This window comes from Nelumbo nucifera, chromosome 3 (genome assembly GCF_055504915.1).
Source record: "Nelumbo nucifera cultivar China Antique chromosome 3, China Antique-T2T, whole genome shotgun sequence".
Classification (NCBI taxonomy): domain Eukaryota; kingdom Viridiplantae; phylum Streptophyta; class Magnoliopsida; order Proteales; family Nelumbonaceae; genus Nelumbo; species Nelumbo nucifera.
The window spans coordinates 77,590,496-77,604,813 of NC_142651.1; the positions used below are offsets into that span (position 1 = coordinate 77,590,496).

At 36.9% G+C, this 14,318-nt stretch overlaps 1 protein-coding gene across 5 annotated transcripts in view; it reads right to left on the reverse strand.

Annotated features, from left to right (window-relative positions):
* LOC104610234 (putative CDP-diacylglycerol--inositol 3-phosphatidyltransferase 2) overlaps positions 1 to 13,612 on the reverse strand; it is a 28,786-nt gene extending 15,174 nt beyond the window's left edge. The window contains exons 1-10 of one of the 5 annotated variants that reach the window (XM_088899823.1): positions 12,783 to 12,924; positions 12,612 to 12,697; positions 7,167 to 7,267; positions 6,732 to 6,868; positions 6,432 to 6,516; positions 6,297 to 6,346; positions 643 to 682; positions 443 to 487; positions 291 to 356; positions 24 to 138 (exon numbers count right to left, since the gene is read on the reverse strand). In XM_088899823.1, the coding sequence (XP_088755949.1) occupies positions 24 to 138; positions 291 to 356; positions 443 to 487; positions 643 to 682; positions 6,297 to 6,346; positions 6,432 to 6,516; positions 6,732 to 6,798 (468 nt within the window). In that variant the 5' untranslated portion in view covers positions 6,799 to 6,868; positions 7,167 to 7,267; positions 12,612 to 12,697; positions 12,783 to 12,924. Of the gene's footprint in view, positions 1 to 23; positions 139 to 290; positions 357 to 442; positions 488 to 642; positions 683 to 6,296; positions 6,347 to 6,431; positions 6,517 to 6,731; positions 6,869 to 7,166; positions 7,268 to 11,182; positions 12,012 to 12,611; positions 12,698 to 12,782 lie in introns of those variants that run through there. The other 4 variants (XM_019199906.2, XM_010276758.3, XM_088899824.1 and 1 more) reach the window with 4 other exon arrangements.
* Between the last annotated feature and the right edge of the window lie 706 nt (positions 13,613 to 14,318).

Genomic DNA, 14,318 nt, shown 5'->3' on the forward strand with positions numbered 1-14,318 from the left:
GTGCTGTAGACTAAACTAATTACCTCACACGACACACAACAATAAGCCATAAATGGACGACTTCCATAGTATGCCTTGAAAAGCCAATTAGTGCTGTCTTTTACATCTTTATGGCTGGCCTTACCTGATAAGAAAGTACTGCAACAGGAAAAATGATGGAACTCTGTAATTTGTGGGAAGACAATTACAAGTAATGAGGTAATAGAGACCTTGTATAGGTTTGCCTAAAGATGGAAATTTTAATGCAACGGAGGAAGCATAGATTTATTCAAGAAGGAACAAAACAGCACCTGTACATTTGCATCCAATGGCTGGCAATATCTAAAGCAAGCAATGACAAGAAAACCAAGCCAGGCCTGTGACAATCTCAATAATTCTCAGAGACTCGGAACAATATAATCCAAATGAAATAATATAAGCTCTGAATTAATAAAATCTTTACCTGTAAAATTGGGAAAGGATTACCAACAGACACGCAGTGCTCACCCTGGCAACAAGGAAGATCAAGTAAGGCTCACAAGCATACAAGAATAAAACCTTGATCTGAGATATAATGCATAATATAAAACAAAAGTGCTCTGTTTTTGGAGAAGACAAAGGCCTTTGATTGGAAATAAAACATAAAGATTCAAAGAAAAGCACCTGTCAGTTACCATGTCCAAAACTGCTCCAAAAGTTGACACTGAATCAGGAGAGGAGACAGATTAGTCAAACACTAAAATTCAAGTGTTTTTCTTTAAATAACAATGGTTCATAAAAGAGCTTAACTATTCAAGTTAAGGAAAAGCCAGAGAGCATCTAGATTCCTGACTCTGAGCCGGAATGGGAACAGGAGAAACAAAAAAACAAATATCTTAAAAAAAATCCCAGTAATAGGCTAGAATTACTTTCATGGTAAAGATATGAGAAACTTAACAAAATTTTTTTATCATATCCTTCCAGTAATTGGTCAACAATCTACTTGCTATGTTATGCTAGTTAAACAATGGTTTGAAACATTATGCACAGCAAAGGATTTAATATCACCATCCCCCAACACTCAGTTTAAAAACAAACAAAACTAGTTGATAATCTTTCTGAAATATCATGCACAGCAAAGGAATCTATATCATTATCCCCCTAGCCTCAATTTCAAAACAAACAATATTAGATGATAATCTTTCATAATATATTCTTTTTCTCTTTCCTTTTATTTTTGATAATTTCTTACAAAATTTATTTCCCAATAGGCCAAGGTAACTCGAGATGATTTGGCCCTTGTTGTCTATACAATCAACCTTAAAAGTCCATGTTTTCCCAGGGTACAACCATCAAACTTTAGTTGTATTTGAACAATCAACATCAGCATCCAAGCCTTATCCCAACTATATGGAGTCAGTTAAATGAATCTTGTTTCACCATTCCTTTCTGCTTAATGCCATGTCTATTGTTAAATTAAGAGAATTTACATCATTTCTACCTCATTCAACCCATGTCCTTTTTGGTCTACCCCTAGCCATTCTAACCCCTTCATCTTGCAACAGATCACTTCTTCTTATGGGTGCTGTCAATGGTCTTCTATGCACGTGACTAAACCATCTTATGATAGTTTTTATCTCAACTATCATAACAATTTAATGTTATTTTTCCTGCTTCAAGGGTCATCCAAATTGGCACTAGCTGACTTCTTTGGTAAATATAGCCATTCACCACTTGCCATCACCTAGTAACAAATCCATGAATTCTCTTGAATTCCTCTGCTGTAGATACCAATGTGATAACCCAACTCACTGCATGTTGAATGTCTTAAGCCAGCAGCTGGGCCTTTTTTATCAGCAACAGAAAAATTAATTCATTAATTTAGAGCAGAAGTATATGACAAGAGGTTGTTAAAACAAAAAACATCAAAGCCAAAAGGGCCCAAAACATGGATTGTCTCTGAATTCTTTGTTTACCTAGGCCATCTACCCTGCTGTTTGCAGATCTTCCAATCCATCTTATTGGATGAGCATATCTCTAGAAAGCTATTTGAAGCGCCTCAATTCATTCCTTAGTTGCCAAATTACCCTTTCCTCCTTTTTCAGCCAGCTCACAACTATCTTTGAATTCCCTTCAACGATTGACCATTTCTTTAGCCTTCCCCACCCCATAAACTGCTGTCAATAATTCTGATCTCACCACATCACCTTGCTGAACTGGACCTGAATATAATGCTAGGATGTTTCCATTTTCTTCCTTAATTACCCCACCAATACCCACTGGGCCAGGATTGCCCATACAGCTACCATCAAAATTCAATTTCTGCCACCCAGCACATGAGGGTGACCAGAACTCAATTATTCTTTGTTTTCTACAGGATGAAGCAGCAATTGAACCCCACGAATTGAGAAAGTCTTCAAAACTTTAAAATCTGCAAAGAGCTTTAAGGTTTTGACCCAATGAGCCACCCTTAGGGTATTACCTCTATCACAGATTCCTTACTTCTTCCCTTGTCTTCAAAGATTCTTAGATTCCTTTCTTCCCAAAGTGTCCAAACCACTCTACTCCAATGTTTTAAAAGAACAAGGCGCAAATAAAGTGCAAGGGCCAATTTGCACCTGAGGGGCAAGGCGCAAGGCGAGGCGCACGCTTTTTTAAGAAAGGCGCAAAAGTACAAAAATAAAAGCTAAAAAATTAAAAAAAAGTCAGAATTTTCAAAAAAAATGCCAATAAATTTTAAAAAAATTCAAAAAATATTAAACATAATGTTAATAAAAAATATAAACATAAAATTTAAAATAAATTATTTAGAAAACCTATTATCTAAAATTAAAATACATAAACATACATGTAAAGTGTATTCAAATGAAAATTTAAAAATAAAAGCAAACATATAAAGCATTTTCAAGCATGTAAAACCCACAACCTCATTTTTTCCTTAATTGCATTGTTTCAAGTAGTTAATGTGATGTAAAACTATTGCATTCTTGATTCTATGAGTCGCCTTTGTACCACGCCCCTCGAGGCAAGCCCTAACAAGTCTATGTTAGGGTCTGAAATTCTTATTTCTCACATAAAAAATAATGATTTTATAACTTTCATTGCCTTTTAAGAAGATATTTTATTGCAATGAATGAATGAACAACATTAGCAAATAGGCGCAGGGCGCATCAAGCTCACCAGGCGCACACCTTCTGAAAGGGTGCGCCTAGGACCTGGGCGAGGCGCATACCCCAAAATGCGCCTCGCCTATGCGCCTAGGCACGCCTTTTAAAGTAAGAGAGCTAAATAGTCCCTCCAAGCTATTAGGAGGCGTCGTCTGCAACCAAAGAGAAAAGAGCAAAAGGACAGGACACTAACATGTAAAGAGCAATCTCATCAAATTACTTACATACCAACTTGGGAACAAACACCAGTTTGGTCTTTTCCTCTGAAGCAAATCACAAATATTAATAGAGCCATGAAACACTTGCCAACGAAAAGCACTGATTTTAGGAGGAATGGGCCGAAACCATATTTCCTTCACAGGGAAAGAAGAAGAATGGAGGTGGCTACAAGAGAGTTCAAGGACTTACAAGAGTATGAACCAAATGATCAAGGGCCCACACTCTAGAATCTGAACCACTATCCCCCAAAACCACTGAATTCAACAAGCTAAGCAAAGCAGCAATACTGAGAATTTCAGACTCTAAGCTGCCTATTAAGGCCCAAGTTCCAATCCAGACCTAATTGGGAAGAGGAGATGACAAATTCGGACACACGTTTTCCTTTGAGGCTGGAAAGTTCAAAGATGGAAGGAAAGGCCTCAGATAAAGGGGAATCTCCAATCCATGTATCCTTCCAAAACCTTATTTGCTGACCCAAGGCCAAGTCATACCTGATATGTGTGAGGAACACAGGAAGAATGTCATGGATAACCTTCCAAGGAGCAGCCAAAGTAGCTCTGTGCAAGATGCCCGCATCCCACCCATTGTTTGACAATCCATGGATACTTGTTATTACTCTATTCCACAACTTCTCATTTTCTCCAAGGAATCTCCATATTCTTCGACCTTAGGTTCCCAATACCCAAACCCCCTTCATCCTTCAACTCCATCACCTTTTCCCATTTCACTAAATTATTTTTCTTCCCTTCCCCAAGCTCCTAAAGAAAGTCTTTCATAATCTTTTTGATTATTCTTACCACTGCTTGGAGCATCCTAAAAACTGACATGAAGTACATTGGAAGGTTTGTTAGATTAGATTTGATCAAAGTAATTTTCCCTCCCAATGATCTATAGTTCCTCTTCCAACTTGCTAAGCCTCTTCTCAAACCTTTCCACCACTGGGGTCCCGAAAATAGTAGCTCTAGGATTGCCACCTAAGGGAAAACCTAAGTAGTTTAGGGGCCAAAACACTTTTTCACAACCCAAGGATTCTGCCATTGTTCTCAGATCCTCATCTTCCAAATTGGTACCAGCCAACAGACTTTTAGACCAATTAATTTTCAAGTTGGAAATCCTCTCAAAGAGCTTCACTACCAGCTTCAAATTTCCCACCCCTTCTCTGCAAACCCCATCACAGAAAACAAGGATATCATCTGCAAACTGCAAACGAGATACCAAGACGGTCTATTCCTATTACCCAGCCCTTAAACAACTGCAAGGAGTTTACCTTAGTGATCAGCTTATAACAACTCGAGAATTTCAATGTCTAACAAAGATATAGCCAGTATAAGTCATAACAACAGTGGTTTTTATAACAACTCAACAAAATAGATGTCATTAAAAAAAAAAAAAGTAATTGTCCCACAAAAGAACAATTATCAGATCACTATTTGCAAAACCAATTCAGCCCTCATGCTTCAAAGCAACGTGCAAGATAAAAGGAAAAATATTTTAAAAATCACCTCCCTGTTGTATCTCACCACTAAGTTCACAACATATAGTTATCAAAAAGAATATAGTGATGATGAACCTCGAAATTGAATGATGATTAAATGCAATAGAGATGTGCCATAAATGCCACAACAAAGAATTGCATGACATTTGTTAGACATTGAAACTCAATGAAAGAGACAACTACATATATGTCCCTACTGGAAGCTCCTTTGCACACCTAAGCAAAAAGATATAGGATATCATGAAATAACTCCAGGCATTTACACTAGAAAATAGGAAAAGCATGGGAAAGATATTGATGCCACACAAGAGGAATCTATATTGCAATACGTAGGCCCTAACTAAACACTTTGCATTTTTTATTAGTAACAGGACAAAAAGATTATATTAACATGACACAGATAGGTACAAGAGTCGGTCCGTACATATAAAGATGCAAAACTCAAATCAGAACCAATAAATTGAGGCAGAACAAAACCAAAATAGATACAGTAAGCAACAACAAGAACAAAACTATTGGGGGAGAACAATAATACTGAATTCATCTTTTAGGCAATCTTTGGTTTCCTTGGTAAAAAGGTGAGAAAAAAAAAGTAACGGAAATTGAAAGGATCTTCCCACAACTTTTCTTACTCTTTTTTGAGGAACCAATCACAGCCTTAATTGGTAGATCTCAGGAGTTGAAGATAATTCAACCTACCATCTTAATTACAACTCTAGTTATGAGACTACTGGCTAAACTAAGAAATTTAAATTCCCAGGAATTATTTTCTGTGGTCCAGCTCAATAAAGGTGAATAAGTTCAAAATGAACCATCTGCAAAATAGATGTAACAGCATCTTTACTAAACCTCCTTATGCAGAAACCCCAGGAAGAAAAGAGAACAAAAATTAGGATAATGTTATTTCCTATAAAGAAAAAGAGATGCATGGAGAAGAATAAAGATTGAAAATGGTAACTTGATCTCAACTTAAGGTACATAAGGCTCAGACTTTACAAAATGAGAGTAATCTAGTAACGTTGTAGTCACCTCAGAAAAGTTCCAAGCATGCTATTAGGTCATTTGACATCAAAATGACATGTAAATTCTGCATCTAAGACCTTGCCCAGCTGTGTTGTTGCTGTATTTGGGAAGCATAGTGATAACAGCCAGATGGGGGGCTATGGGAAGTAGTTACCCATGAGATTAGCATAGAGTATCCATTCTGAAAATTCTTAACCATCTTGAATTCTTAAGGTTCCCTCTTAAATTCTCTCATTTTATTCACAAATTATACTTTATGAACAACAATAGGAGATAATAGAACATGCTCAAGCGATGGGGCCTTACAGTATGCATAACACTAATCAATTATATCGCAAGCACATCACTAGCCTAGTCAGTTGCATTATTAAATATTAAAAGAAGCACCATGAGGAAAAATATTTGTTATGCTAACGGAATGTGTTTAACTATACCTTGATTAAATTTGCGGGCGAACCAACCATCTAAACCATCGCAGACAAAGCTGCAGGCACAAATGAATTTAAGGAAACTCAATTGAATTGGAAAAAAAAAATCAGAAGTATAAATTTATAGTAATTAATGGCAACCTGATAAAATAAAGGATCGAGAATAGCTTTTTGTCAGAAAAGCATTGAGCAAATGCAAAACAGTTCATAATTACTCTTATGTATCCTGCATCACCCCACAAGTGGCAATTATTTGTTAAGCATATTGATACAAGAAAGAAATGGAAGACATAAAAAATGATGTTCTATGAAATATGAAATCTGCAAAAGTCATCACTTCACTATTAACTTAAACTTCTTAAACAATTAGAATACAGTAAGAACTCTTTTTCTTTTTCTAGAAACTTACTCCATTTTTAAGAGATGAGAAGAAAAGCCTACCAATGATATTGGGGATGTAAAGATACACAGACAAGGTTCGCTCTCTCTCATTGAAAGTTGGAGCCATTACAGCCTTTACAAAAACTGAAATTACAGCAAATGCATAAGAATCTCAAGCAGCCCCACCCTTCCTACTCCTGCATACATCACACAAGAAAACATAGAAAAAGGAACTAAGTTTTCATATTTTCAGAAAAGTGTTCTACTGAGCATCATAAATTTGTGTGTAGCAGTTATAAAGGGGAGAACTTTCAGCAAATGATACTATTATGTGGTGTTACTGCAATGAAGATCTATATTTAAATGCAAATACAGGTGGATAACAGAGAAGGATGGTTGAAAGAAAAGTATCAAGAAGATAGAACTATTTTGATTATGAAAACATACAAAATGCAGTGACAAGGAGTATTTCAGAAGAAAGAGAGGAGATCTTACCATGGATCTTTTGGAACTAGTATAAGGGTATGTGCTATGCACGTGTGCAACCAATTATTAACCATATATGATATATGGTCTTTAGATTTCACTTTTATGACCTGCGAGGAACCCAAGGCAAATATCTGCTTTATGAGGAATTATTAGCTCCTACCTGGTCAAAGGAATTGTATCAAACTAAATGCCCTTTATAATTAAAATTTATGATCTAATGTTATGGTTTTGGATTTAGGGATTTAGGGTTCAGGCTTATATTTCAAAGTCTCTTTGTTTTCCTTTAGTATCTCATACACTCGAGTTTTCTCCTTTGTAACCATTTCCTTTGTCCATTCTCACCGAAATAAGGCCATGATGAGAACTGAGAAGAGATTGGGCAGAAGAGGCGACACCTTCTACAAGCCCAAGTTTGTCAGTAACTCTCTCTCACTCTCTCTCGGTCTCTCTCTCACTGCAAGGTTCAATGGATTTGTTACAAATTTCAACATCACTCTCCAATAACACTGCAAGGCTTGTGCTTTGTTTTAAATTTGAAGCTATGCAATATGACAATAATTTTCAAATTTCATACACAAGCACAATTGATTAATAAGTTTTGATTCAAATTTCAAAAGGAAAGGTGTGTTCTGTGTTTTAGATGTCAGTTCCTCTTTGTTTCTCTAAAATTTTGGTTCAATTTTTGACAAAAATACCAATCATTGATTCAAATCAAATTTGAATAAGATATCCAACACTGTTATCAAATCTAATTTGAATATAAAAATGTAATGGATTATTATCGAATTCGAATCTATGCAATTTTCTTATAGAATCGAATTGGATATATCCCAATCTGATCCATTTGCATTCCTTATCCAAGTCCAATTGGTTGGGATTAGGCCAAAATCAAGATTAAACTTTCAAGTCTAGTCTCCACTCCTCCCAAGTCCCAAGTGGCCAAGTTGGTGTTTAGATGATCTTTGAACAGCTACCAACTTCATGACTCACTTCCATGTTCGCTTCATGTTGATATGCTTTCTTTCTCTATAATTTTCCCTTTTAATCATCTAAATAATTAATAAATCAAGCCAGCAAGCTCTTGAAGTCCTAAACATTAGTGTTGCTTATTTTCCATAATCCAGAGTAAGAATTAGAATCCCTTTTTCATCTCAATCTTCAAGCCTCAAGGAGGTCAAAATCCTAATTCTAGTATCAGTGATCCAAAAATTCCACTAGTAAAATCTCTTCTCTTTCTTCTTAAATACTCTTTGTCCTTGCATCTCATATGTTTTCATAATCACAATAGTTCTATCTTCTTGATACTTTTCTTTCAACCATCCTTCTCTGATATCCACCTAAATTTACATTTAAATATAGTTCTTTGTTGCAGCAATGCCCTATTATAGTGTCATTTGCTGAAAGTTCACCCCTCTATAACCCCCAAATTTATGATGTTCATTAGAACAGTTATCTACAAATATGAAAACTTTATGACATTAAGAATTTCTTTCTTCTATGTCTTCTTGTGTGATGTATGTAGGAGTAGGAAGGGTGAGGCTGCTTCAGATTCTGATGCATTAGCTGTATTTTCAGTTTCTGTGAAGGCTGTAATGGCTCCAACTTCCAATGAGAGAAACTTGTCTATGTATCTTGTTAGGCTTTTTACTCATATTTATTAAAAAATGGTGAAGTTTTGTTGGAAAAAAATAAAAAGAATTCCTACATTATCCTCTATTGTTTAAGAAGTTTAAGCCAATAGAGAAATGATAAATTTGGCAGATTTCACATTTCATAGAAGACCATTTTCAATGTCTTTCGTCTCCTTGTATCAATACACTTGACAAAAAATTTCCGCTTGTGGGATGATGCAGGAATCATAAGAGTTTTTTTTTATCAGCAACACAGAAAAATTCATTAATTAGAAAATCAAGTACAACAAGTTGTGTCGGACAAACATTCCACATTGTCCACTAAATACATCAAATCCCCAAACAAACCAAAACCAATCCCTTTAATTACAACACAGCCAAAAAGGTAACCCAACAGAAACATGTCTTTGAACTCCTTGCCTAGCTAGACCATCAGCCATACTGTTAGCTGATCTTCTAATCCATCTTATTTGAATCATGTCTTTAGAAGCCTGTTTGAAGCGCCTGAACTCATTCCTTAACTGCCACTTTACCACAGTTTTGAGTCCCCTTTCAACAATCAATCTATCAATCCCAATTTCTTTGGCTTTTTCAACACCAAACACTGCTGCCTTCATCTCTGCGCTCACTATATCACCTTGCTGAATAGGACCTGAGAACATGGCTATCATATTTCCATTCTCTCCCCTTATTACCCCACCAATACCCGATGGCCCCGGATTTCCAAAACAGCTGCCATCAAAATTTAGTTTCTTCCACCCAGCATCCAGAGGGGACCTGACCATGATGGAATCATAAGAGTTATTATGAACTATTTTGCATTTGCTCGATGCTTTTCTAACAAAATGTTATTCTGGATCACCAACACCAGAGTTAGGGTTTTGACATTCTTGAGGTTTGAACTTTGAAGATTGAAGAAGAAAAAGAAATTTCGGTACAAAGAGAAATGGTGAGAGAATGGCACAAATGGGAGTTTGTCAACTCGGGTTCTTAATTAATTTGTATGATTAAAAAAGGGAAATTAATAGAGAAAAGCCACATCAACACAAAACGAACATGTGAGTGAGTCATGAAATGGGTATCCGTACAAAGAGCATCAAAACACCAACTTGGCCACTTGGGACTTGGAAGGAGAGAAGACTTCAAAGTTCAGACTTGATTTGGGCCCAAGTCCAACCAATCAGACTTGGATAAGAGCTACAAACGAGTCGGATCGAATTTGGATTCGGGTATCCAATTTGGTTCAATAGGAAAATTACAGATTTGAATTTGATAATAATCCTATGGATATTACATTTTTATATTCAAATTCAATTTGATAACTGTGATTGTGAGTGTCGAAAAACAACTCACTTGGGCTGATTTGGAGTTGCTACTCATCATTTGGTTGAAGTGGAGGTGATGGGCCCACCAGCGTTGAGTTTGAAATTTCATTTTGGCTCAATAGTGATATTGATAAAAAAAAAAATAGTGATTCCAAACCCCAAGGACTTGTTAAAGCAGCCCAGGTAAGACTAGATTAGAAGGAAGGGGTTAGGCACCCCTCTCCCATTTCAAAAGGTAGGATCCACACAGGGGAAGCCAAAACAATCACAAACACAAATAATGCAAAAGGTAGGGGCATGAGAGTGGAGAAGAGATGCTAAGTAATAATGGATGAGAAACATTCAAATTCGTGGGATGACAATTAACCACTACCATAAAACAAAGAAAGAAGAAGAATGAAAAGAAAAATAAAACAAAGAATAATTCAATTGAACTAAAAGGTGAACCATATGATGAGCAGAAAACAACAATAAGACAGAAAACTTTTATGATGCGAGAGCTTGCATTCAATAAAAAATTAACAGTATTAAATGGCAAACAACAATGACATAAAGAGGAATTTCTTCATTTAGCGCAAACAAAGATTTATTCAAGGAACCCCCCACCCGAACCATTCTTAAGACCACCAAGCCCTCTCGAATGAGTTTTACGATAGAAGCTTTCAACGTACACCCGGAGAAAAATCTTTCACTCACTGAGAAGTGAAAACCTGTGACTATATCGTCCTGAAGACGGATGCGACGGGAAGAAGTGGCATTTGGAAGTGTTGCTGACTTAACATTTAGGTTTCGGCATAACAAAGCTTGCGACAGGTAAACCAGTACCGGCCCATGAGTACTAACCAAGATATTAACCATATTTATCATTCCTGATTGTCTTAAATAAAAATAAACTGAAAACAGGGTCTAAATCCAAAGACTAATATTAACATCAATTAACATTCAAAATTTAAATAAGATGTTCAACATGCAGGTTATGAATTTATACTTATATGCGGGAAGATGATAAATGGTAAAAAACTTTTGCAGAGGGAAAGCATTGACCGACAATGGGAGATGAACAGACCTCTAGAAGTTGCCTTCAGGGAAGTTATTCCACGCTGCTATTGATGGAAATAGATGGTAGCGTCCAATGATAGATAACTTGAACAGGGGAAACGATGACAGATAACTCTGATCTGCCTCTGCAAATCTCGACCTGGGCCAATGAGGAATCACAGAGTTTCAATGGCGATGATGCACTGGCTCAGATTCCCGACGAACTTCGAGGTCCTATCGCGGGCATCTTCAATTTTTCGATAGTGGGAAGTCTGGCCAATGGAAGAATTGATCTAAGCGGTACCAGTTGAGTTGCAGTTCGGTGATGATGCTTGCAGCGGTGGCAGTCAGGAAAGAACGGAGGAGGAAGAAGAAAGGAAGAAGAGCATGAGATGAAGAGGAAGAAGAAGAAGGAGGTGGAAAGGGAAATGGAGGAGAGAGAGAGAGAGAGAGAAAGAGAGGATGCTGCCGGTGGTGCTCTGTTTTAATGGAGTCCACCGGCCACGTAGAAAATGACGGAAAGACAACAAATGGAGGAAAGAAAAAAAAACAAAAGAAAAAGAAATAAAGAATGAGAAAGAGGAAGAAATAGAAACAAATAATGTGTGAAAAGAAAAGGGGGGAACCACCGGACTTGTTCGGTGTTCGGTATCGATAGCGACGGTGGGTGAACAGAAGAAGAAGAAGAAGAAGAGGAGGAGGAGGAGGAAGAAAAGGAGACAATAAGAAAGAGAATGAGAGAGAAAGTGGAGAGAGAGCGAGAGGCGAGTCGCCGCTGCTGTCGGTGGCGAACTGGCGACTGTGAGATAGAGAGCGAGACAGGAGGAGTGGTGGCCGCCGCTGGTTCAGTCGCCGAACTGGGGAGAGAACTAACCTTAATTAAAACTTTTGACCGATTAGGGCATAAGGGCATTTTAATAATTTACTAACGTTTTGGGTATTTTGGTCATTGCGGATCGAGATAAGGAAAAATATGGAGGCCAATCGAGTGAATGAAGCTTGAAGATTCTCTTTCAAAGGTGGATGTTGGATCCGAGGGTGGAATAAGGTCTCAGAGTAATGGACCAATGAAAATGTCTGAAACAGAATCTTTTAAGTTTAGGGGGCAGCAGGAATAATTTTAGGTAAGCTCAGGTTGAAAGAGTATGCATCAACTTAAATCTACTCAAAATGACAAGCTATAAACATAAAGAAAAAGAAAGAATGTTCTTCTTGTCTCAGTCATGTGCTTCACTTGCTTTTGAGTTTTGACAACGCTGATCTTAATTTTTAAAGAATAAAAAAATCATGTATTTCAATTTCTTTCAAGGAAACTATAACAATACTCACATGCCCAAACCCTCAACACAGACTGAGCTTGCAGACCAGTTTCACGATTCAAGATTTAATAAAACAATCACAAACCAAAGTCCAGATTCCGATCAAATTCAACAAAATCCAACAGTGCAAAAAATTACCTGTCATCAAATCTTCCTCTAAATTGCGACTTTCAAATCTCTTCGGGAAAACATATTTCGCAGTTTCATCCGCCAAATCCACTAAACTGCAAACGAAGAAAAAAAATCAAGTTGAAAAGCGATACAGAGAGGAGGTCTGAGTAGCTAGATCGAGAACAAGAGAAACACGACCTTCAAAACCGGACATTGTCCCTCTTTGCCGAGTAGTGACGCTTTGAGAGAGATGTTGAAAGACTAAAAGGTTTTATTGGACAAATTACTTAAATCTACCCTGATTGACAAATTATACTCTTGCTCTTTAAATATCGTCTTAAATCATTCTCTCACTTTCTTTCTTACACTTGACTAACTCTATTTTTCTTTAAATCTAATATTCTCCTATAAATTGGGTATTCTTTCTATATCTCATGCCTCGTCTTGCCCCCAAACCCAACCTAACGGGAACGAAAGCAACACGGGTAATGTAGTTGCTGCTTTCATGATGTCTTTCCCCCAAAGCCAAGGTTGTACTAGTGGGATGCAGATTCCATTGAGGTTCTCATGGCGTCGAAACATATATTGAAGGAACTCAAGGATTTGCTCACATGGCTATTAGATAGTAGATACTCTTTGTTGACATATCAAAACCCCAAGTGATCTTTGCATTGATCAGGTCGGAACAACTCTTGGATTCAATAATCTCGGTGGCGAATTCCTTGCTATCGAAACATATATTGTCTCTTTAACAATTGATTCCGGCAGATGAGCAAGGTGCAAAGATGACGGAGAGAGGGGGAGAGAAAGAAGGATGAAACCTTTTAGATCTGCTGAGTATCTCTCAGATCTCAGGTCCAGTATGAATTCAAACTCCAGGCTTCTTCTCTAGTGTCAACAATCGATTCTAGCGGATTCGAGCTACATGCTCCTTTGATGCCAGCAATCGGTTCTAGTGGTCAGTCAGATCCGGTGCGAACTCAGACTCATGTTGTCTCCCTCACTTCCCATACAATGGCATGTTGGATGCGGGTCGGATGTAGTGGGTACGCTAGGTAAACAAAATGAGTGAGAGTGAGGGGATTCATTTATGTTTTCCTTTTTCATTTTTTTTTATTTTTAATTATTTAGACAAAGATAATAAAATAATCAATAATTTTTGTCTAATTAAATAAAAACGTGGACGAAAGACACATTAACTGGGACATGTGTCACACAGTTATAACGTGATCACTCATTGTTCTTATCTAACATGCCTATTACATCCAGATAGTTACACAAAGCATTCTTGTGCGAGAGAATAGAGGGGCAGGAAATTACAAAAATTACCAACATAGAAATCATATAACTAAAGAACTATTTTAAAGTACCCCTATGATTTAGTAAATGGATAAGAAAGCCCTCACTCTTTGAAGAACAATTTTAAAGTACTCTTAAATTTTTCGACAATGGACAAAATTCTCCCCTACTATTAGTGTGCCATTACAATCAGTTTGCATGTAATGTCACGTGACTTATATAATTTCTCTTAATTCCAAAACTATTCTTTTGCTATTGATGTTTCCCTTCATTATTACTTAAATTTTCAAAAATTAAAACCCAAAGGCAATTCCTTGTGAATGCTTACATTGCTTGCACTAAACACCTTCTAAACGTTTACAAACTTCTAAGGCTGGTTCGACAAGAAGTAAGACACAATAATAGACTCTAGTTGACACTTACATTTACTACTCC